At 41.6% G+C, this 23,378-nt stretch overlaps 1 protein-coding gene and 1 pseudogene across 1 annotated transcript; one reads left to right on the top strand and one right to left on the bottom strand.

Moving 5' to 3' along the window:
• The first annotated feature begins 1,016 nt into the window (after positions 1 to 1,016).
• Positions 1,017 to 21,924, top strand: Sav1 (salvador family WW domain containing protein 1). Its single transcript, XM_032907872.1, has 5 exons — positions 1,017 to 1,316; positions 3,032 to 3,478; positions 11,347 to 11,617; positions 17,568 to 17,711; positions 20,627 to 21,924. Exons 1-5 carry the CDS (start codon positions 1,223 to 1,225, stop codon positions 20,832 to 20,834), a joined length of 1,164 nt encoding a protein of 387 aa, XP_032763763.1. The 5' UTR covers positions 1,017 to 1,222; the 3' UTR covers positions 20,835 to 21,924.
• Positions 15,800 to 17,245, bottom strand: LOC116905128 (annotated as a pseudogene).
• Positions 21,925 to 23,378: the final 1,454 nt, after the last annotated feature.

Raw genomic sequence — 23,378 nt, 5'->3', positions numbered from 1 at the left:
AACAAGGAAGCATTTCATGAAAACATGGAGACAAGACAACTGATAAAATGTCTCCTTTGTGCGTGGCTAAAAAAAAAAATTGAGCAGTTCTGGTGTCTTGTTATGAGGTTGGAGTTTTGCTTCTGTGCTTTAAACACATTCCTTTCCTTATGAAAGCCTTATTTTGGTCAAGAGGAGTGAGTCTCATCTTATTTTCCAAGCACGAGTACTTGAGTGAGTTAAAGAGAACAAAGTAGCATCCAATGAATTAGATAGAAGACTCCCAGCTCTGAACTCTGGTGCTCAAAGGCCTCAAGATTCTAAGACTTAATTGCAAGAAAAAGCACGTGGTTATTAAGTATAAATATTAAAATGATGAGATAAATACATTAACGTCAAATTTATCTTAGGAGTTGTAGAAACTCCATCTTCTTTGTATTTTTAATCAGAAAAAGCGGATGGGAGGAGGCATAAAAGGGGTGGGAGTACCAAGGGTTGGGAAGAGGGAAGAGGACAGAAGAAACGAATACTCGGTTTTTACGCTGTCACCAAAAGAGGCATACGCGTTACTAGGTGCTGCCCTGGCTGTGGTCCGGTCCCGCGTCCCCATCAACTCTGCACACCCGAGGGCCGCCTTCCCTCAGCAACCACTCGCGGCTGCGGCTGTGGGCAGTTCTGCCTCCAACAGGGCGGTCGACAAGTCCGAGGCGAGAGCGGCTCGCAGCCCAGTGGGCTCCCGACCGCCTGCACTCCGGCTCCTCAGCGGCGGGAGCGGGCCGGGGTAGCCGCGCTGACCGCCAGGGTGGTCGCCACACCCGGCCCGTTAGCCGCCGGTCGAGAGTCGCCGCACGCAGCCGCGTCCTCGCCCGGCGGGGGAGGGGCGGCCCGCGCGTCGACTTTCCCAGCATTCCCAGCGGCGCGGGGAAAGTTTACCGGACGTAGGCGGTGGCCGCAGCCGTAGCGGCTCCCGGCGGCGGACCATGGCCCTAGTGGGCGGCCGCGGCCCTGTCCCAAGGCGGCCTCGGGCGGCGGCGCTGAGCCGGCTGACTTCCCGGGAGGAGCTGCCCTGCGAGTGAGCGGCGGCGGGCGCGCTTAGCGCCGCCAACATGCGGCGGAGCCTGCGGGCGGGCGCGGGCGGCGGAGACCCGAGGCGAAGGCGGCGCCGGCCCGGGAGGCGGCGGCGGGCGGCGGGCTCGCGGCCCTAGCGAGGCTGCTGGGGCGGCGGCGGGCGTCGTCCGCGAGGATGCTGTCCCGCAAGAAAACCAAAAACGAGGTGTCTAAGCCGGCCGAGGTGCAGGGCAAGTACGTGAAGAAGGAGACGTCGCCCCTGCTGCGGAGTGAGTGTCCAGGGCGGTGACGGGTGGACTCAGCGCAGCCTCGGGTGGCTGGTGCTGGAAGACAGACTCTCGGGAATGCACTTGGAGAAAAAATGCTTCGACCCGGGCACCTTTCTGCTGGGTACATCGGGGCGTGCCCCGTGTTTGCTACCATCGCGGGTGCCACTCGCCTGTACCCTAAGTAGCACACAGACCAGACTGGATTCCTTAGTCCTGCAGCGGGACACAGACTTGTGAGGCGAAGAGACACTTGTAGCCACTACTACTAAAGTATTCGAATTAGGCTTTGCTCCTAAACTTCCAAAAAAAAAGTACTCAGAATAATTTCAGCCATAGCAGGACAGGCAAGTTCCTAACTTTATCCCTCTTTGCAGCGTACGTTCTGTCCCCTCCTGTAACTTTTCTTCTCCATTTAAAATATTTGTTTTTAACTCGAACGTCTTGATTTTCCTTTTTAAAATTCTTGGGTAGCCAAAATAGTTATGAGAAGGAGCTAATCCTTTGGTTCTCATTCTAGGAGCTGGGCCCCTTGTGTAAGTTTCCTTCTTGGAAGCTGGAAGTAACCGTGTGACTTAAATTAAGCCTTACCTCATATTGTAATTGGGAAAGCTATTCACAGTATTTGCCCAAGATCACGCAGAAAGGGGTGGAGAGGACATTTTTCCATTGTGACCATGTGTCAAACCTTACAGGTTCTCCTAGTAGTTGTAGCGCTGGACAACAAAGTTGGTGGGGTGGATGTGTCAGTAACTTGAAACCATTTTTACTAGCTTGTTTTTCTGTTCTTAGGTGATAGCTTGCTTTTTTCGCTGCAAATAAAGTTCATTAAACATCATTTGAAGTCATGCAACGTGTTGTCTTTTAGTGAATGGCTTGGTACAGAGTTTGTCATCGACTGTTAATCCAATACTAAATTATTGTAGTGTTAGCTTCTGACACACTTAGTAATCTATTTAATGGATTCAGAAAATGTGCTCTATATCCAGAGTTCATGTTTAAAGGCAGTTGCTTTTTCTCTAAGAACGTCTAAGCTGTTGGGACATTCTGATTTCAGCAGCCCATTATCTTGTTTGGAGTTATCTGCTCTTAAAGGAACCATAACTTTTCCCAGGTTTTTTCAGTAGACTCAGCATTTGTGTGCATCTTTGGGATTAGATGACTTTATTTTTCAATTTCTACACTGAAAGGTTTTGCTTTCTAGTTTTGATAATTGTGCTTAGAACTGGGCAATTCTGGGTAGAGAGACAAAACTATTAATAAAAAGTCTTTTACAAGAAATCTGACTTTGCTTTTTTTTTTTTTTTTTTTGAGGAACACTTATTTTAATGAAACTATGTGTGAGGAAAGAGGCATGGTGATACTTAAATCAAGTGAAAACACCAATGTGGCCATACGAGAGGCTGGCATTGGTTTGTTAGATTATTTTCCTCTCAGTGGCATAGTATCATATTATATATGGCAATACGCAGCAGCCATTCATTTGTAGCTGAGTTTACACCTGCACATTAATGCAGATTATAAATGTATTTGCTTGGGGAAATAATCTTAATTTAAAGTTCTAGTATTGTCTTAAAATTTAAAATTTGTTTTCTTACAACCTTTTGTTTGCTATTTTTATCTCAGGGTAGTAGACATAAATAAATAACTTTAGAGGAGTGCACTTAATGACTTAATGAAGGAGTGACTTAATGAAGTGTGCCTTTGTTTTATTGTAGATCTCATGCCTTCATTCATTCGGCACGGTCCAACAATTCCAAGACGGACTGACCTCTGTCTTCCAGAGTCAAGCGCTAGTGCTTTCTCAGCTTCTGGAGATGGCGTAGTTTCAAGAAACCAGAGTTTCCTGAGAACTCCAGTTCAAAGGACGCCTCATGAAGTAATGAGAAGAGAAAGCAACAGACTGTCTGCACCGTCTTCTTACCTTGTCAGGAGCCTAGCAGATGTCCCTCGAGAATACGGCTCATCACAGTCATTTTTAACAGAAGTTAATTTTGCTGTTGAAAATGGAGACTCTGCTTCCCGATATTTTTATTCAGATAACTTTTTTGATGGTCAGAGAAGGAGGCCACTTGGAGATCGTGCACAAGAAGACTACAGATATTATGAATACAACCATGATCTCTTCCAAAGAATGCCACAGAATCAGGGGAGGCCCACTTCAGGTAACAATATAAGGAACAGCACATTGGTTTATACTTATATTTCAATTTAAAAGGTGATCTTTGGATTTTCTTGGAAAGCAAAAAACAACAAAAAAATTATTCTTGCTTTCTCCTGCTTGATAGTAGTTTTTGACTAATCATGAATGACAGAATTCTTGTGTCTGTTTACTATGTCATTGTATTAAACTTGGTGCTTATCTTAAGACTGTCTTGACTGAAAAATGTGAAAAATTTAATGACTAGTTCGATTGAATTCGTATTTGGTAAAATGAGAAGGGTAGGTCTGTAGGCAAATTGGTCTTAAACCTAGGAAGGGAAAGCAGGAGAACTGACTGCTAGGAATACAGAGTGGGCAGTTGCATACTTAGCAATCTAGCACCGTCTCTCTAGCCCTGGCTTTTTGTAGGCAATTCCTGTTTTCCAGATTGGTCTAAAAGGTTTACCAAATGACTAGTTATATGTGAAACATAACAGGCAGGAAATACTGGCACTTCCTTTACCCGATGACCTGGAAGTACTCTTCCAAGGAAGGGATTAAGGAATGTTGCAGCTCCACTTGACTTTTAAAGTGACCATTACTGTTGATGAACTGGTGAACGCTCTAAAGAAAACTTTTATCTCTTTTAGTAAATTCAAGGCTTTAAATTTGGCAGAGTAAAAATAAATGTGTAAGGCCCATTTGCTTTTTAGTGGCCACAGCTTCTAATAAACTTACTTAACAGTTTGGTACATAAGTGTATTAGTCATAGGAAGTTTGCTTTTATTTAATATTCGTTATATGTTTAGCATTGTTTTGATCTTCTTGAGTTACCTATTTAGTGAGACAAAACCAGCATACACATAATAGTCTTGGAACAACTAATGTATACTTTGTGGTGCTAACTTTAGAGTCGGAAGAAAGATCAGTATAACTGGAATACTTAAAGGAATGCATGCTACAGGGGGCAGATAAAATTTGAAGTACGTCTTTGAGCTTGGGGGTTGGGGATTTAGCTCAGTGGTAGAGCGCTTGCCTAGGAAAGCGCAAGGCCCTGGGTTCGATCCCAGCTCCGGAAAAAAAAAGAAAAAAAAAAAAAAAAAAAAAAAAAAAAAAAAGACAAGAAGACAGGTCTTGAGCTTGGGCTGGACATTAACAAAGTAAAAGAAAGACATCTTAGGTAGAAAATCAGGAATACCCACTGCAAACAGAAGGGGTGGTTTACATTTAAGAGACTGGAATCCTACCTATTTTAAGAAATATGATAATAAGGTGAAATGGAGATTTGTGGTCCAACAGAAAGTTTAGACTTGACCTAAAGAAGCCATTGCATAGCTCAAGATGAATGCCTGGAGAGATAGCTCTGTGCTGAAGAGCATGGCTGTCCTTTTAGAGGACTGGTTCATTTCCTAGCACTCAAGTGCTAGAACTCAACCTATAACTCCTGTTCAAGAGGATTTGATGCCACCTTCTGGCTTCTGTAAGCACTAGGCACACAAGTGGTGCCGTGTATGCACTGCCCTCGTACTAAAAGAGCATCAGATCCTCTGGAAGCGGAGCGGAGATTTAAGCACTTGTAAGCTGCCATGTGGAAACAGAACCCAAGTCCTCTGAAAGACCAGCAAATGCTCTTAACCTCTGAGCCATCTCTCCAGCCCCCAGTGGTTAACAATTTAAAGCAAGTTAATGAAGATCTACTTCAGAATTTAGGAGTGACAAGAGGAAAGTGGAATACGTCCAGATTCAGAGAGCTAGGTCCCTAATAGGGTTGGAGAAGGGAGAAGGTAAAGTCAGACGTGATGAGCACAGCATCTTAGGACAGAGGGCATGCTGAGTAAAGTAAATGACTGAGTAAGTTAACTCAGTGTTTTCACATCTGCAGACTGATGACACAGTTCATTAGCTGAAGGAGATCAGAAGCAATGGCTGTGTTTATTGTTAATATAGATAAGTGATCCTCAACCTTCTTAATGCTGTGACTTTTCAATGCAACTCCTCATGTTGTGGTGACCCCAAATCATAACATTATTTTCATTGCTGTAACTTTGCTACTGTTAAGAATGATAATGTAAATGGTCTTAGGCTAACTCTGTGACAGGGTTATTCAACCCCGGAAGAAGTCATAACCCGTGGGTTAAGAGCTGCAGATGTAGCTGATTTATTTAGCTCTTTGCACTCACTTCACATTTCACTGACAGCTCGAATAGGTTGAATATCCCAGCTCCAGAAATCCGACCTGTGAAACACTCCAAAATCCAATTTTTTTGAGAATGAACATGACACCACGTCTAGGCACTGAACCCAGGGCCCTGCGCTTGCCAGGCAGCGCTCTACCACTGAGCTACATCCCAGCCCTAAGGCAGTTTTTTAATACTTGTTTTGTGTGTGCATGTGTGTGTGTTTTAAGATACAGTCTCACTGGATTTTGCAGGCTAGCCTGTAATTCACTATGTAACCCAAACTAGTTTCAAATTTGCAATGATCATCCTGCCTCTGTCTTCCTAGTGCTAGGATTACAGGAGTAAGTCCTCATAGTTCATTGTCAAAATGGCAGCTGCACTGAAAATATGAAGTTATCTTCAGGCTGTTTTTTAACAGAGAGATGTAAACATTCATGCATTTGATGTTCAGAGTTGGTGCATTTGCTCGGTATACTATATACACATCAGTTTCAAAGTCTAAACCACTGTGGTCACAAGCATCTGGAGAGGGGATACTCAACCTGTAATTCTTTTTGTCCTTAACTTCCCATATTTTAAATATAAAGAAATGAAGTACAAGGTTGAAATCTTGTTTTAAAATTCTGATTTGTAAAATATAATTGAAGAGCTATTATGTTTCTACCAGTCTCTTCTATATAGAGCAATAGGACATAGGTTTTACAATAAAGGCAGACAATGTCTCAATCACAATTAGAAAGAAAGTACAAGTCTGGGGCCTTATCTCAGTCAGTGGATATGAGCAAGCACTGGGACCGGGATTCAGATCCCTAGACCCTTGCCAGGAGTGGTGATGTGCTCCTGTAACCTGGCGCTGTGTGGAGGCAGAGATAGATGGGTCAGTCTCTGAAGCTCAGTGGCCAGACAGCCTAGCGGGATTGATGAGCTTTCGATTCATTGAGAGACATTGTCTCAAAAAGTGCTTGGAGAGCAAATGAGGAAAGGAGCCTGAACTAAACCATAAGCCTCTTTGGACCTCCACAAGCATATATGTTAACATGAATGTGTTAGTACATATGCACATGTGAATAGCCACACTATTCTATACATACTACATATACTACATACACAAAGGAAGTACAAGTTAATTTTCAAATGGAGAATTATCTTAAATGTAAGATTTGAGCTGAGTGTTGGTGGCACACACCTTTATAAGGTAGAGGCAGGCAGATCTCTGAGTTTGAAGTCAGCCTGGCCTATAGAGCAAGTTCTAGGACAGCCTAGAACTCTTTTACACAGAAAAACCATGTCTCAAAAAACAAAGCAAATTTAAGATTTGATTTTCAGCTTATAACCAATATCTGCTTCCATTCTGAGTCTTTTGTTTAAAGAAAAAGTATTTGCTTTTTAATTTTTAAAAATTACATCTGTCTTAGTTTGGATTACTGTTGGTGTGATGAAATACTGTGACCAAAGCAATTTGGGGAGGCAAGGTTTATTTGGCTTACACTTCCATATCAACATTGAAGGAAAAGAGGACAGAAATGCAAATGGGACCGGAACCTGGAGACAGGATCTGAAAAAGAAGTCATGGAGGGGTGCTGCTTTCTGACTTGCTCCCTATGTCTTGCTCGCCTGCTTTCTTATAGAATCCAGGACAAATTGCCAGGGATGGTACCACCCACAAGGCTGGGCCCTCCCACATTGATCACTAATTAAGAAAATGCCCTACAGGGGGTTGGAGATTTAGCTCAGTGGTTAGAGCTTGTCTAGGAAGCGCAAAGGCCCTGTTGGTCCCCAGCTCCGAAAAAAAAAGAACCAAAAAAAAAAAAAAAAAAAAAAAAATGCCCTACAGGCTTACCTACAGTCCAGTCTTAATAGAGACAGTTTCTTAACAGGCTTCCTCCTCTCTGATGACTCTGGCTTGTGTCAAGTTGATATAAAAGTAGCATATATATATATATATATGTATATATATATATATGTATATATATATATACACATATATATACATACATACATATATATGTATACACACACACACACACACACACACACGTACGTGTTTATATGTATGTGGAATTGTATGCCTGTGAAGGAGTGGATGGTGGGAAGGGGTGGTTGTGTTCATGGGCACGGGCTTGTATGGAGGTTAAAGGACAGCTTGCAGGAGTTGGTTAAAGGACAGCTTGCAGGAGTTGGTTGGCTCCTTCCACCTTATGGTTCCAACTTTGGACATTAGAAACTTTCTAGGTGACTTGTATATTTTATTTTTTAATAGTTCTTTGAGGCTACAGAATGTTAAGCTCATCCTATGATTCCTGACCCAGGCTTAGGACTAGTTGTTTCTTCAAGGTGAACTTGTGGACATAGGGTTACTATGTTGCTGTGCGGGGACTTCTGTTGTTTGAACTGCTCTCTCTCTAGTGGACACTCAGATCCCCTCAAGACCTGGTTTTCTTTGGTCTTTATTGTTCTTTGTGCTTTCTATTGTGACTGGATGGTTGGATGTTCCAGACCCCTGTGCCTGTCGTGTGTCAGACTTGGAATCAACCATTGATTCAAGGCATCCTCTAGGAGCTCTGGTTCCTTTTCTGGGATTGGGAGTCATAGTTCTTGGGTTGCAACTTGGACTTTTGCTGCTGGATGGATTTTTGCTTCCAGATTTTTCAGTGGAGGAATCCAGGAAAGACATTTTAGGATTTGTTTTGGAAACAGTTACATCGATTCATATTATTGGTGATTTAAATGAAGATTCCAGATTTTACTTTTTGCTTTAAAAATTTTATTGTAGAACATGTGAAACATGAAATTCACCATCTTTAAGCATGTTGAGTGTCCCGATGTGTGGTATTAAGAGTATGTGTAGTTGATGGTGTTACCATGCTCGCAGCATTCATACTGCACATAGTGTTTATATTGACAGCTAAGATGCTGTTCATTTGTCTGCTGTGCTGACTTGCATCTTTACTCCCAGAACTCTGGAGGCAGAGGCAGGCAGATTTCTTTGAGTTCGAGATAAGCATGGTCTGCATAGTTCATTTCTGTCCTTACCCTGTTCCTTACATACATACTTTCAACAATTTTTGTTATATTCTTATATTTCAGCATTTTACGAAAATAGGTATAAATATATGTGTGTACATATATTTTTCCTCATCTCTGTTGGTTTTCTTTTGTATGTTACTCTAAATTCAGCAACATAACAGACATTGGAGCTTATGTGGATAGGGTGTCAGAAGCAATTTAGCTGGCTGTTTCTGACTTAGGCCTCTCTTGTGTTTCAGTTATGACACAGGGCGGTCAGATCCACTTCCTTAGATGCACATAGTTTAGAGAGCACTCCCAAGGCTGCTAGCAAGAGACTTTAATTTTAGCCTGAGGCCTCAGTTCCTTGTTAGCTGCACTATTTATGACGCTAGAACAGCTGGCTTTCCCCAGAGTAATTCAAAAGCATGTGATCAGGACAGAAGCGGCATGGCCTTTCGTGTCTTACCATCAGAGATCACATACCCTCCTTTCTGTCATAAATTACTGCTCACGACAGGTGAAAACCAGCAAGTCTGGGGTGGTGGAGCCAAGGACTATTTTAAGTGTAATTATGTAAAGGAGCACATTACCTGCACTTTTTTGCTCCTTGTTTTGGGTGGGCTAGAGTGGTATGGGAAGGGGTGAGACAGGGTCTCCCTCTAGCCCAGGCTGGCCTAAACTAGGATAATTTTAAATTTGTGGCATTCTTTCTACCACAGTTTCCCAAGTGCTGGGATTACAGGCAGGAGTCGCCCTGCCTGGCTTTCTCTCTTACTCTTAATCACACAGGGTAGTAAGCAGAGAGCATCTCTGTGTAGCTCCATGTCCAGAACTCCGCTCTGATGACCTGCTCTGCTCTGCTTCCAGTAGCATAATCACCTATGATAGCAAGGTTGGCTTATTGCCAGCTTTTCTGTAAGACTGTGCTGTAGTAGCTAGCTTTTTGCATTTACCATTTGTATGTTGTATATTAAGTGAATACAGTTTTTAAACCACCTCCAATAACCTATATTTATTTATAAACTTACATTTCGTCCTTTAGAATTTCATATTTGAATAGAAGCATTTACCTTAATTTTAATGTTTCTTCTGGATTACTTTTTGTCATTGCCATTTACATAGATACTGAAATGACTGACAGAAATGCTGCTCTTCTAATATAAGCAGGGGATTCTCACATTCCAGTCAGTATACTATGATTGTCAGTATAATTTCAAATGAGTTGAAAAATGTGTTTATTGCTATTTCTTTTTTTATTGAATATTTTATTTATTTACATTTCAAATGTTATCCCCTTTCCTGGTTTCTCCTCTAGAAACTCCCCATCCCATCTCCCCACTCCCTGCCTCTATGAGGGTGCTCCCCCACCCACCAACCCACTCCCTCCCACTTTCCCACCCTGGCCTTCTACACTGGGGCATGGAGCCTTCACAGGACCAAGGGCCTCTCCTCCCTTTGATGCCTGACAAGGCCATCCTCTGCTACATGTGCAGATGGAGCCATGGGTCTGTCCATGTGTCCTCTGGTTTAGTCCCTGGGAGCTCTGGTTGGTTGGTCCTGTTGTTCTTATGGGGTGGTAAACCCCTTAAGCTCTTTCAGTCCTTTCTCTAACTCCTCCATTGCGGATCCCGTTCTCAGTTCAATGATTGGTTGTGAGCATCCACTTTGTATTTGTCAGGCTCCAGCAGAGCCTCTCAGGAGACAGCTATATCAGGCTCCTGTCAGCAAGCACTTCTTGGCATCAGCAATAGTGACTGGTTTTGGTGACTTCATGTGAAGTGGACCCCCAGGTGGGGCAGTGTCTAAATGGCCATTTCCTACAGTCTCTGCTCCACACTTCTGTATTTCCTTCTGTGGGTATTTTGTTCCCCCTTCTAAGAAGGACTGAAGCATCCACACTTTTGTCGTTCCTCTTCTTTAGCTTCATGTAGTCTGTAAATTGTATCTTGGACATTCTGAGCTTTGGGCTAATATCCACTTATGAGTGAGTGCATATCATTTGTGTTCTTTTGTGATTGGGTTACCTCACTCAGGATATTTTCTAGTTCCATCCATTTGCCTAAGAATTTCATGAAGTCATTGTTTTTAATAGCTGAGTAGGACTCCTTTGTGTTAATGTACCACATTTTCTGTATCCATTCCTCTGCTATTTCTTAAAGTTAAACATTTTGCTTAGCCAAATATATAAAATATATAGTATATATTTAGTTGGAAACTTGACTTTTTGATTTTTAGAACCACTATAAGTGGTATTATTTATTAACTTCTATTTCTATGTGTGGTCAACATGTGGCTATTAGATGGATATCTTTGCATGTTGACTATATAACCTGCCTTCATAATCTTAATTCTAGGGTGCAGCTAGAGTCTTTCTTTAAAAAAAATTATAAACTGGGAATCATTTTACCAGTTTCCTTTTGGTTTGGTTAGGTTTTAGATGAAATGCCAAATCTTAAATCTTGATTGAGATTTTTTTTTCTTTCTTCATTTTTCCTTTAGCAATATAAGTATGTTTAAGCATTTGTGTTTCTTGGGGATAGAAGATTTAAACAAACAAGGCAAAACTCATTTTTGTTTCAAAATTCAGGTCTTCTTCCTTTCTAATTTAATAGTAATGGTGAACTTTGTGGAAATTTTGTACTGACATAATAATAGATTTTAACAGTTATTTGAACATTTGCTTCATTTCCTTTTCTTCTCAGGTATTGGGAGAGTCACTGCTACATCTTTAGGAAATTTAACTAACCATGGATCTGAAGATTTACCCCTTCCTCCTGGCTGGTCTGTGGACTGGACAATGAGAGGGAGAAAATACTACATAGATCATAACACAAACACAACTCATTGGAGTCATCCTCTTGAACGAGAAGGACTTCCTCCTGGGTGGGAGCGAGTGGAATCATCAGAATTTGGAACCTATTATGTGGATCACACAAATAAAAGGGCTCAGTACAGGCACCCCTGTGCTCCCAGGTAAACGAGTGGCTCTGTTTTCAACTGTTATGAGAACATCCTGTGTTAGATTTTGATCTCACATTTTCTGAAGGGATAAGCATCTTGAAACTTGAGATTTTAAAGTTATTTCTCAAAATTTATATTTATCCTAAATATATTTTAGTAATTAACAATTTTAATAAGTTTTAAAAAGTATCTTCTCTTTGAACAACTTGAAACAAATGTATCTGTGTGATCAGATTCCAATTAGAAGAGATGTCAAAATGTTTTTGTGGCTAGCCAGAATTTGAAGTTAATACATCTCATGTCTCTTCATCTTAAATTCCTAAACTTTGAAATTTTGACATTATCTTGATATTTTTTTCAACTTCAGACATGATTTTTTGTTGTTTCTTACTGAAGTAAAAGTTGGAATGCAACAAAACATTCTAGCTTTTTAATAAATAAGCCAATAATTCTTTGGACTGTTTTTTTTTTGAAATGATACTTAAGCCTTGTGCTAGTCAGTTGTCATATGTGGTTATTGAGCACTTGAAACTTGATTAACCAATTGAGTGAGATTGCTGTAAGTGTAAAATAATCGCTGTACTTCAGAGTAAATATAAAATTATATTAGCTTAATAGTGAAAGAACATTTACATTATAATATTTAAGGTGCAAGAACTGTGGATAAGGAGGTAAAATGACATGAGTACATTTATAGATACTGCCTGGATCATCTGGTCTAATACAGTTTGTTGGTTATGGTAGGTAGTGAAAATTTTTTTAGAATCATTAAAATCATGAAAATATATTAAGGTTGACATTATTGGTGTATTGCTTTAAACATTTTACATTTTTATATTTAGTGATTCAACCTTGAAACTTTTCCAATAACATTGAGTTGCACTTAGCATTTATTGAATAGCTTCATGAGGAGCTAAGGCCATGGCTATGGCTTCCTGTCTTATAATAGCAGTCTTTACAAACAGATTTGGAAGGTAACTTTATCTCAACCTTGTATTACTGTAGAGTTTTGATGGTTCACAGAGCATTTTTCCAAATGATTGTTTCTCTCAGCAGCTCTGTATAGATGTTAGGCAGGAGAGACTCAGCCCTCTCTAGTTCACATAGTAATATCAGTAGCTGTTTGATTATATGATACGGTCTTTACACAGAACTTACATTTGCTTATTAATTTTTGGGAATGTTAAGAGTTTATTTGTTCACTTGTTACAGATAAGGAGGTTTTAGAGAAGTAAAAGCAATTCTACCCACATTTCATACAAGTTGTAGGTGGTTAAACTGAATTTAAAACATAGGCTGGACATGGTCGTACATACTTTTATTAATCTTAGTACTTGGGAGATTAAGACAGGTAGAAGAACTCTGACTTCAAGGCCAGCCTGGTCTATATAGAATCCTAGGTAGACCTTGTCTCAAAACTACAACAAAACAAACACAAAAACACAGGCATATTTTGATTCCACAGCATATGGTATCAATTACTATTTCCTTTTGAACCCATTTATTAAAAACTTGAAAATTCGGTGCATTTTTTATGTTATTTTTAAATTGCTGGAGTTGGAGAGACCCATCACTCAGTCGTCAAGAACATTTGCTGCTTTTTCAGAGGCCCTGAGTTTAGAGGTTTTCCTGGTTTGGCATAGGAGCCCTCCTGCACCACAAAACCCAGCACCTCCATCAGTGTCTTACAGTGGCCTGACACTCCAGCTCTAGAGCATCAGACACACTTGTATGGCCTGGTGGGTGTACACACACACAGATACACACACACAATCACACAGATACACACACACACTCACACAGATACATACACACACACACACAGATAGACATACACACACACACATACATACACACACACACAGATACACACACACAGATACACACACATACACACACACAGATACACACACATACACAGAGATACACACACGCGCGCGCACACACACACACACACACACACACACACACACACACGAGACAGAGATAGAGATGTACACATAAACAATCTTAAAATAAACTGAACTGTTAACCATGGTATAATCTAGACCTTATTTTAATGCCGGTTAAGAAAGCAGTGACCTATTTTATTGATATTCATAAGTCTCTTATGTTTAAAGGCAGGCTCAGTTTAGTTTTGTCTTTATGTCTGAAATAGCTCAGTTTGGTTTCCCAGAATCCACTGGAACCTGCAGGTGTTCAGCACTTTGCATAGCACTGTCTACAAACATCTCAGTGTAAGTGTTCCTCCCTGCTCAGCTTACACAGGCTGTTAGAGCTAATTGAAACTTGATCCTTTTTAATTCTCTCCAATTTAAAATAGGCTCTAGTCAACTCCCAGTTGTTTTGCTAACCTGGCATAGTGCAGAGCCCTGCTGCACTACATACCCCACCTCACCTTCCAGTCAGCCGGAGGACTAGAACAAACACGTCATTTTGTTTTTTGTTTTGAGAAAAGCTATAGCCCTTTCCAGTATATATGTTAGCAAATTACAAGTTATTTGCAGAAATCTGTGCTTATAATTTAAGCCTTGTATAAAGGTTACAACTAAGACCTGACTTTTTATCATCATTGAAGCTGTCTTTAAAAAGAATATATGCAACCCAGAAAAACATGTCTTAAAATACAGAGGAGATTAACTTGGTTTTTGTTGTTGTTGTTGTAACTTATTTTTTTAAATAGATTTTTAAGTTTTATTGAAATTTTACATGAACAAGAAATTGGAAATACAGTCACATCACAGAACAAATTGTTGAGGCTTTGATATTTAAGCCAAACAGATTTTTTTAGGGAAGATTTTAGGAAGGTTGTGAAAGTTATAACACCCTAAAAACATAGTAGACCTGCTTGTAGGAATATGAAACATACAGTCATAGCTTATTTTCAATACAAAAAAATCTGTACCTCCAGAACAAAGGAACCCTGTAGACCCAGCAATGTCCAAGAGTATTTATGAAAAGAGGAAAAATGGAAAGCCTGAGGAGAGATACAAATTGACTTCTTCAGTGACTTGATTTCTGAGTACAAATGGCAACAAACTACTTAAAGATGAAACAGTTACACCAATTTCTTTGAGGAACATAGATCTAGAGCCAATCATATCTTGCTTGTATCATTTTCAAGCTCTTGTCTATTTCCACTGTTGCCTCTAAATACTCTGATAAAATTCTTGGATGTCCTTAATGTAACCGTAGTTACAGAATAGTCAGCACCTTGTTGAGGCACCTGATGGCCTGTGGGTTAGGAGCCCCTTTCTGTTGGTTGTTGACCTCATGACACTTGGAATCAGGCAGGCTCTACCCATCGGCTTTTTTCTTGCCTCCTACATCACCCTCTCACTTGCCCTGAGTTCCAAAGGAGCATGGCCTTTCTGCTACACTGCAGGACCCCTCTGCTACTCCTTGAGCCTTGGTGTCCCAAACATGCTCCATCTGAATAGCCAGCTCTGCCTCCTAGCAGAGCACAGCAGTCATTATAGTAGCCTCGTAGCTAGAGTAGTCTGGAGGGTAGCCATATCCACCTCCCTCCACATGGCCTCTCCTTTGGGGAGGAGGAGGAGGGGGAGACAGTAATAATCTTGACGTGTAGCGCTCTGGAGGCTCTGGCAGCTTGTACTCTTCTTGTCTGGTGGCTTATATTAGACAATTTCAATTTCTTCCCCATGTGTTTATTTTCCATCCATAGCCTTAACAGCAGCTCTTCTGTCTCCAAAATGAACAAATGCATAATCCTTCGACTTCTTCACTCTCTCCAGTCTTCTAAACTCAAAAAATGACTTTTCCAATATTTCACTTTTCCAATATTTCACTTTTCCAATCGGTCACTGTAGTAGCCAAGTTTCTCAAAAATAAAACTTTTACCATAGCCATGACTTCTGGATTTGGTTCTTCCACAGGGTCAGCCCATCCAACTGTGTCTTACTCAGGGTTTCAGTTGCTGTGATGAGATACCATGACCATGACAACTCTTATAAATAAATAAAACATTGAACTGGGGCTGGCTTATAGACTTTTAGTTTTTGTCGTGGCAAGAAGCTTGATGTTGTGCAGGCAGACATGGTGCTGGAGAGTTAGCCACTGAGTTCTATGTCTGGATTGGCAGGCAGTGGGAGAAGAGACATTTGTCTGGCTTGAGCATCTGAAACTTTAAAGCCCACCTCCAGCAACATACTTTCTCTAACAAGCCCACACCTCTTAATAGTGCCAAATCTAAGAGCCACTGGGGGCCATTCCTATTCAAATGACCACCACTGTAACTACATTCCCCACACTTTGACTTTTCCATTCATCAGCCAGCATCTAGCATGTGCTGCTGACTTGTGATCTTCATTTTCAAGGAAGCAGAACAAGTGCCCCCCTCCCCCTTGTTATCTGGTTGATGGTAGAGGATATAACGTCCACAAACCCTCAGGTAAGCCTGAGTACTGAATTCTTCCAGAATGCCTCTTTTGGTCTTACTCCTTGTCATGGATCGAACAAAAAGTCTGTTGTTCTCACAGAAATACGCATGCTCAGGTGTTTGTCAGGACTAACTTCATAGTTCTTACACAGCTTATTTAACTGCTCCATGGGCAGCGTCCTTTCCACAGAAGATGATAAATGCATGTTCTTTGTTCTGACCAGACTGGCTCCACCATGAGACATAGATCCCCGATAGGACCAGCCTTCTCACAAAGGGACACCAACTCATCCTCATAAAAGTCCTTTAGGATTTTACCTCAGAAGACCTCTGTTTCAATTTTAGGTTGCACAGCTGAATACACACTGTCTGGTGGAAGACCACCATACTTCCTCCATCCCGTGGTTATATCCAGAATATAACCTGTCCTCTCCAGCAAGGCTTTGCTTGGTCTTTGTGTCATCAGGCCCCTTTGTGGACTCTCGCACCTTTTGCTGCTCTCTTTGTTTGTAGATCTTCATCACTCTACTTTGTTTGTGTAAAGTGGTGGGGGAAGACTTTTGCTTTGTGCTTATGCCACAGAAGATCTTTCCCCCCTGAATACGAGATAGTTTATGAGCTATCTCATGTTTCCGTGAACTGGTGTAGTACAGACAGCTCCTTTATTAAATTCCAAGAGCATCAGTTGCTCTTTTATCAAGATCAACATACACTGCCAACCCAGTCTAAAACATTTTGTCAAGTCTTTCTGCTGTCCTCTGTGGTAGTTTGCTTCTATTGGTGTCTTGTACTGTCTTGTGTAAGTAACACTGAAAGTATCCATTGGTTCTTCCTCTTCCTTTAATGTACCAGGTGATTAGCGGCTGTTGGTGCTGTTGGAAACCTAAGTGTCATGGCCAGTAGTAATTATTTTTTTCCTTCATATCTTAGCTCGAAGCATGCAGGATAGGGATGGGGTCACTTCCCCACTCACTTCAGTCTCTCAGCTCTAATTCCCGCAAAAGTTTGCTCTTGATTCTGGTAACTCTGGGATTGGCACTCAGCCCTTGCCTACCCTACCCACTCAGTTGTAGCCTAGTTATCCACACATCCCATTTACATGGGTCAGCTGACTGCCAGCTGAGGGAGAAGTGCTATGTAGGGTCAGGGGGACACAGCAACAAAGGTAGAGCTGGGATGTGGAGTACAGGGCGACCTTTGGACCGAAGGACTGCACACCATAGGGGCAGAGGGATCAGCAAGGGAGAGGGGGCGCCAAAGTGGGACTTAGGCCCAGGCAGGCCACAGTGGGGGCGCCCCAGTCCATCCTCCCTGCTCCACCTCTACTTGGGTGTTTATTACTTGCAGCATATCAGCTTCCAAAAGAAGATGGTGTATACTTCCACACAGTTTAGTTTAAAACAAAAAAATCTAGACTTTAATCATGGAACGTTCTGTTAAAGTGGAAGATGGTCAGTTTGTCCAGACAACACATAGAAGATTCTTACAAGTTGCATGGTCATTGTAATTTCTGGCCTGGATAGAGGGCTTCTGTTTTAATAAATGTCAACTCTTTGTTCCCAGTGTGCCTCGGTATGATCAGCCTCCACCCATCACGTATCAGCCACAGCAAACTGAAAGAAATCAGTCTCTCCTGGTCCCTGCAAACCCCTACCATACTGCAGAAATTCCTGACTGGCTTCAGGTTTATGCCCGAGCCCCTGTGAAGTAAGTGAGCACACAGCATGGGTATCTTTGGGGTCTCTAACAAGCTCCACTTAAGTACCGTGCATAGCCAGTATGGATTAATGGTGGAGGTACACCTTTAATCCCAGCATTGGTGGGGTGGAGGGCATAGGGACAGAACACGGATGGGGATGATGACGTACAACAGAGGCAGATGGCTCTCTGAGCTAGAGGCCAGCCTGGTCTACAGAACAAGTTCAAGTTTCAGGACAGCCAGGGCTACACAGAGAAACACCCCCACCCCCCCCCCCGAAAAAAAAGTGTTGTGGTTTTCTTACAATATTGGGTTTCTATGTAACATTTAAGAAAGGATATCAGGTTATAAAGTTTGTTTAGAAGTAAAAAATTCTTCCAAGATGTTTGTATCCTAATTAATTTATGTACAAACCTCTGGTAATGGATACATGAGAGTACCAAATATGACAAGTTTAATTTTGTTTTCTTTATATTTTATATGGCATTAACATGTAACATGGTAGAGTACTTATAACCAAGAGTACCCAGTTAAGAGCTTAGTCCTCGGGGTTGGGGATTTAGCTCAGTGGTAGAGCGCTTGCCTAGGAAGCGCAAGGCCCTGGGTTCGGTCCCCAGCTCTGAAAAAAAGAACCAAAAAAAAAAAAAAAAAAAAAAAAAGCTTAGTCCTCTGCTGCAGCACAGTGGGACGGACACTCTGAGATGAAGTTCTTCCTTAGGAATTACTAGTGAATTTCAGAGAAGTGATGAGTGAGTAAATGAAGCTTCCTGAGTGACAGCTGTGCTGGGAGACATTTGGGATGTACTGTAACCCCTTCGTGACTGCAGCTCTTGCTCATGAGGAGTGAGCTCTGGTGTGGGGAAGAGAGGGATCCAGGTCTCTGCAAGGACGTCAGTCAAGTAACAGAATACACGGGAGTCAAGTAAAGTGCTTGCCTCAGCTCTGCCTGGGACACACATCCAAGACATGGAAGTGTGTGTGGCCCCGGGCAGCCTGGGCAGCTTGGACAGCCTGCAGGAACTGCTCAGTATGCTTGGCTTGTTTTTTTTGTTTTTTTTTTGGGGGGGAGCCATATATGTTTTTTATATAGATTTTGGAATAAAATGGCAAATGAGTTACCAAAGTATCCATTAGATAGGACATAAGTGATTATTAAGATAAGTTCACTAGACATTGTAACGTAGAGCTGCCTTTTATTTCTACCCTGCAGTGGCTTGAGAATGACCTCAACATCACATAGGTACATGACATTCCTCTAGTGATGGGCACTCACCCTAAAACACTGTCATTCTAAAGCTCCTTGGTCATACACCTCTGCCTTCCTGAACTCTTAGTCACTAATAGTTTTACAGGAGATAATTGGGGTTTTTTTTTTAGCTCTCAGAGTTTTTCATCTGTAAACAAGAAAACTGAATTAGACTGTGTCTCTTGATCTCTTCCCTTTCGAAGTGTGAGTTACCTCCTTGGTTCTGTAGTTCCACCTCATTCTGAGCCATTTAAGCACTGAAGGAGGACTAGAGTCCTTCTAAGACACATAAAAATAACCAACATGATGTCACATTGTTGCGTTTTCTTCAGTTTATTTTATTCTCTCATTTTGAGTTTTTTCTTCCTTTGGTTCTTAAATTTATTTTTATTTTTAATAATGTGTGTTTGTGCACACATATGTGTAGTGTAGCTTGAATCCAAAAGAGAGCATTTGTGTTTCCTGCAGCTGGAGTCACAGGGAACTGAACTCCAGTCCTTTGCAAGAGTAGTACACGCTCTTAACTTCTGAGCCATCTCTCCAAACCTGTTGTCTTGGTTTTTAATTCTTGCTACTCATCCTCATCCTCAGGAATCCTTGGCCTACAAATCATGACCCACCTGTCTCTGTTGAAGCTGAACAGTGTTCCTCACAGGCACCTGTCAGCCTGCTGGCACCGATGCCATAGCGACTTGCCTGCTGTTCTGAATTACCACTTGTGCGCACAGTATGCTCTGAGTGTTCTCAACGTTAACTCTACTTGAATTTATAAAGAGCCAGGATGTGCTTTTTGGAAATTACAGAACCACTATAATCTAGAACCAGTATTAACTGTTACCCAGGACTAATATTTACAACTGATTTTTAAAATAAACAGATACTCTTTAACCTGAAGTAATATTTAACAGTTTCTTTCCCTTCCTTAAAAAAAACAGCACATTTGTGGCTGGAGAGGCAGTTCAACTGTTAAGACCATTGGCTGCTCTTGTAGAGGACCCAAGTTCAGTTCTCAGAGTCCACATGGCAGCTCATCACTGTCTGAAATTTCAGTTTTAGGGAATCCACTGCCCTCTTCTGTCTTGCATGGGTATCAAGCATGCATATGGTGCACAGACATATCATGTGGGCACAACCACCCAATGGACATAAAAATAAATCTTAAAAAAACTCTCTCAATTGAAGAATAATGTACTGAGGGCTGGAGAGAGAGCGCTGCTGCTGCTTTTGCAGGGACCCTGGTCCAGTTCCTAGGAGCCATATGGTGGCTTAAAACTCTGACTCCACTTCCAGGGATCTGATGTCTTCTCTGGCCTTCTCTGGTACCAGGCGTGCACACAGTGCACTTAAATGCATGCAGGCCAAGCATTCATACGTATAAGAAATGGAAATGAATTTTTGAAAGAGAGGGAAGGGGGAAGAGAGTGTACTCAGAGCCATGTGTATTAGCATGTTCCTAAATTCCCAGCTACTGAGAATTGTGAGACAAGAGGACATCCTGCACCCAGATCAGCTTAGGTCCCCAGCTCAAGAAAAAAAAAGAATATCTAAATATTGTTTTACTAACTCAAATATTTTTAAATAGAATTTTGTTTTATGTATAATAAAAATATCTATAAAAATAGACCAGTGTATTGCTGTGAATGTACGTTTATGTCTTATTAACATGCTTTACAACAGATACGACCACATTCTGAAGTGGGAGCTCTTCCAGCTGGCTGACCTGGACACGTACCAGGGGATGCTGAAGCTGCTCTTCATGAAGGAGCTGGAGCACATTGTCAAGTTGTATGAGGCCTACAGACAGGCTCTTGTCACCGAGCTGGAAAACCGCAAGCAGAGGCAGCAGTGGTATGCCCAGCACCATGGCAAGAAGTTTTTAAGTTAACTTTCCACAAGCCAGGTTTTGTAAGAGCTTTAAAATATTTTCAGATAAATGACTGCAAACAAGTTCTTTGGTTAATAAAGGCAACTTACTATTTGGAATTATAAAATTCTAGTTTTACATATATTATCAACTTTTTCTTTTATTGAACCAAGAACGTTTTATCACTTAAAAAGCCAATATGGCATATACTACCAAATGCTGTTAGGAAACTGCTTTGGAGACTGTGGATGGAAAGGAGTACAGGAAGAGACTGTCATAAACGACATTAAACAGGAGTGGACACACCCTTCTTGTTCCGAAAAGGAAGCGGACGAGAGCACACTGTGAACAGCGGCTCCTTGTGGTGTCAGGTGTTTTCTGGAATGAGATGGTGTGACCATTGCCATGGGTATAGTTCAAAATAAAAACAGGGCATGGAGCCTTTATGGGGACAAACGTGTATATGGTGTGTGTGGTCATCTACTCCCACCTCCTCCCTAATGTGAGGGACACCTTTGAAGGAGGGAGATAAAGCCTTTCAGGAATAGAGTCAGGAATACGGGAATATAATAAATACGGGCCTCAGTTGGTGCGAAACTGTTGCTAATACTGCTTCCTTCCTGAGCCAGAGCACATGAGTTCAGTCAGCAAGGCTCTGGTGAGACACAGCATGGGCTTCCTGACCACAGGGAATACTGTCTTCCATCAGGCTGGGCTACGTGCCAAAAGTGACAGTCAGGGATCCAATGAGGAATCTTGGTCACTTAAGTAATTTCATATTGCCTTTTTTATCTTTGAGAAGTATTTGTCATAAAGGTTTAGAAACAGGTCATTCCTTCCTATTTTTCTTGCTTTGGGCTTAATAGTTGTTCATAATTAGTGCTGAACACTTGATTACAGATAAACTTATGGAACTCCAGCTGTAAATCTAGAATTCTTGAGTTTCATCATAGCTCTTCAGTTGTGCTTACAAATGTTGTGAATATGTATATATTTTAGTTCTTTTCCTAAATATAAGCACTCCCTGATAGAAGTGACTTTGAATTATTGATAAAATTTTGTGTTTGATTTTATATAACAAGTTATTAAATATATTTTTGTGGAAACTGTGGTCCTGAGCGCATGTTTTTAGTATTTTAGATTTAGTAAAATGTTTGATGCTTTCCTGTTCAGAAGGCCCACAAGCCAATGAAGCCTATAATGGAAAGAGAAGGTGAAACTAAAATGTGACTACTAGGGGTTAAATTTTGACTCCTAGATGTTATCAAGGGGAAGGGAATTACCGAGCGTACAGCCAGCTGCTTGTGAAAAGTGTAAACTTCTGCACAGCTTGGGAGCTTGCACACATTCTTCTGTCTCGGTTACTTTTTGCTCACCTTCCTGAGACAGTTAAAAATGCCTGCTTGGGCTTCCAGGGAGATGAGGCGTTACCACTCCCCATCACTAGTCTCTCCTCCCACTTGGTTCTTCAGTGTCCTCTAAGGCGTTTAGTAAAGTTCCACTAAAGACTTCCGTCATTATGGATATAGCTAGGTGGTGGTGGTGCACACCAGAGACAGCCAGATATCTGTGAATTCACAGAGCAAGTTCCAGGACAGCCAGGGCTACACAGAGAAACCCTGTCTTGAACCATCCCTCCTGCCAAAAGAATAGACTCCCTGGTTTACATGAACTAGAAGGATGCCACAGGTTGCACCACATGTTTCTAATTCCAGGATTGGGAAGGTGGACAGGACGATCATAAGTTCAAAGCCCACTTGAGTAAAATCTTGCCATTAAAACAAAGAACTGGAAAGTACCTAGTACAATTAGCCTGTTTATTTTTTTTTTACTGGATGTTTTATTTATTTACATTTCAAAAGTTATCACCTTTCCCGGTCTCCCCTCCACAACCACCCTATCCTTACCTCCTCCCCCTGCTTCTATGAGGGTGTTCCCCTACCCACTCACCCACTCTCTCCTCCGCCCTGGCATTCCCCTACACTTGGGGCATTGAGGCTTCACAGGACCAAGGACCTCTCCTCCCATTGATGCCAGATAAGGCCATCCTCTGCTACATGTGCAGCTGGAGCCATGGGTCCCTCCATGTGTACTCTTTGCTTGGTGGTTTAGTCCTTGGGAGCTCAGGGGGTTGGGGGTGGGGTCCTTGATGGTTGATATTGTTCTTCCTATGGGGTTGCAAACCCCTTCAGCTCCTTCAGTCCTTTCTCTAACTCCCCATTGGAGTCCCCGTGCTCAGTCTAATGGTTGGCTGTGAGCACCTTCCTCTGTATTTGTCAGGCTCTAGCAGAGCCTCTCAGGAGACAGCTATATCAGGCTCCTGTCAGCAAGTACTTTTTTTGTTTTACTTAGTTGTTTTTTTTTTTTTTTTTTTTTGCATATCATGGGTCACTTTTATTAAAAGCATCATTACTACAGTTGGCAAAAATTTACATTTTATCTTACATGATAGCAGTTTTCAGAGAAAAAAAATAAAAGGACATCACAACAAAGAAAAACATTTACAAAGTCCTACCTGTAAACTTCAAGGCTAGTTTAGAGATGAGGTAATGCCGTTTTAGTTTT

This window comes from Rattus rattus, chromosome 7 (assembly GCF_011064425.1).
Source record: "Rattus rattus isolate New Zealand chromosome 7, Rrattus_CSIRO_v1, whole genome shotgun sequence".
Lineage (NCBI taxonomy): Eukaryota > Metazoa > Chordata > Mammalia > Rodentia > Muridae > Rattus > Rattus rattus.
Note: the sequence above shows the minus strand (reverse complement) of the source record. Positions and strands in the feature narration are given on the sequence as shown.

Bases quoted from the DNA above. Each gene is read 5' to 3' on its own strand.
- Sav1 (XM_032907872.1), top strand. From the start codon at position 1,223: ATGCTGTCCCGCAAGAAAACCAAAAACGAGGTGTCTAAGCCGGCCGAG. The intron at 1,317-3,031 runs GTGAGTGTCCAG...GTTTTATTGTAG, and splicing joins GACGTCGCCCCTGCTGCGGA to ATCTCATGCCTTCATTCATT. The intron at 11,618-17,567 runs GTAAACGAGTGG...CTTTGTTCCCAG, and splicing joins AGGCACCCCTGTGCTCCCAG to TGTGCCTCGGTATGATCAGC.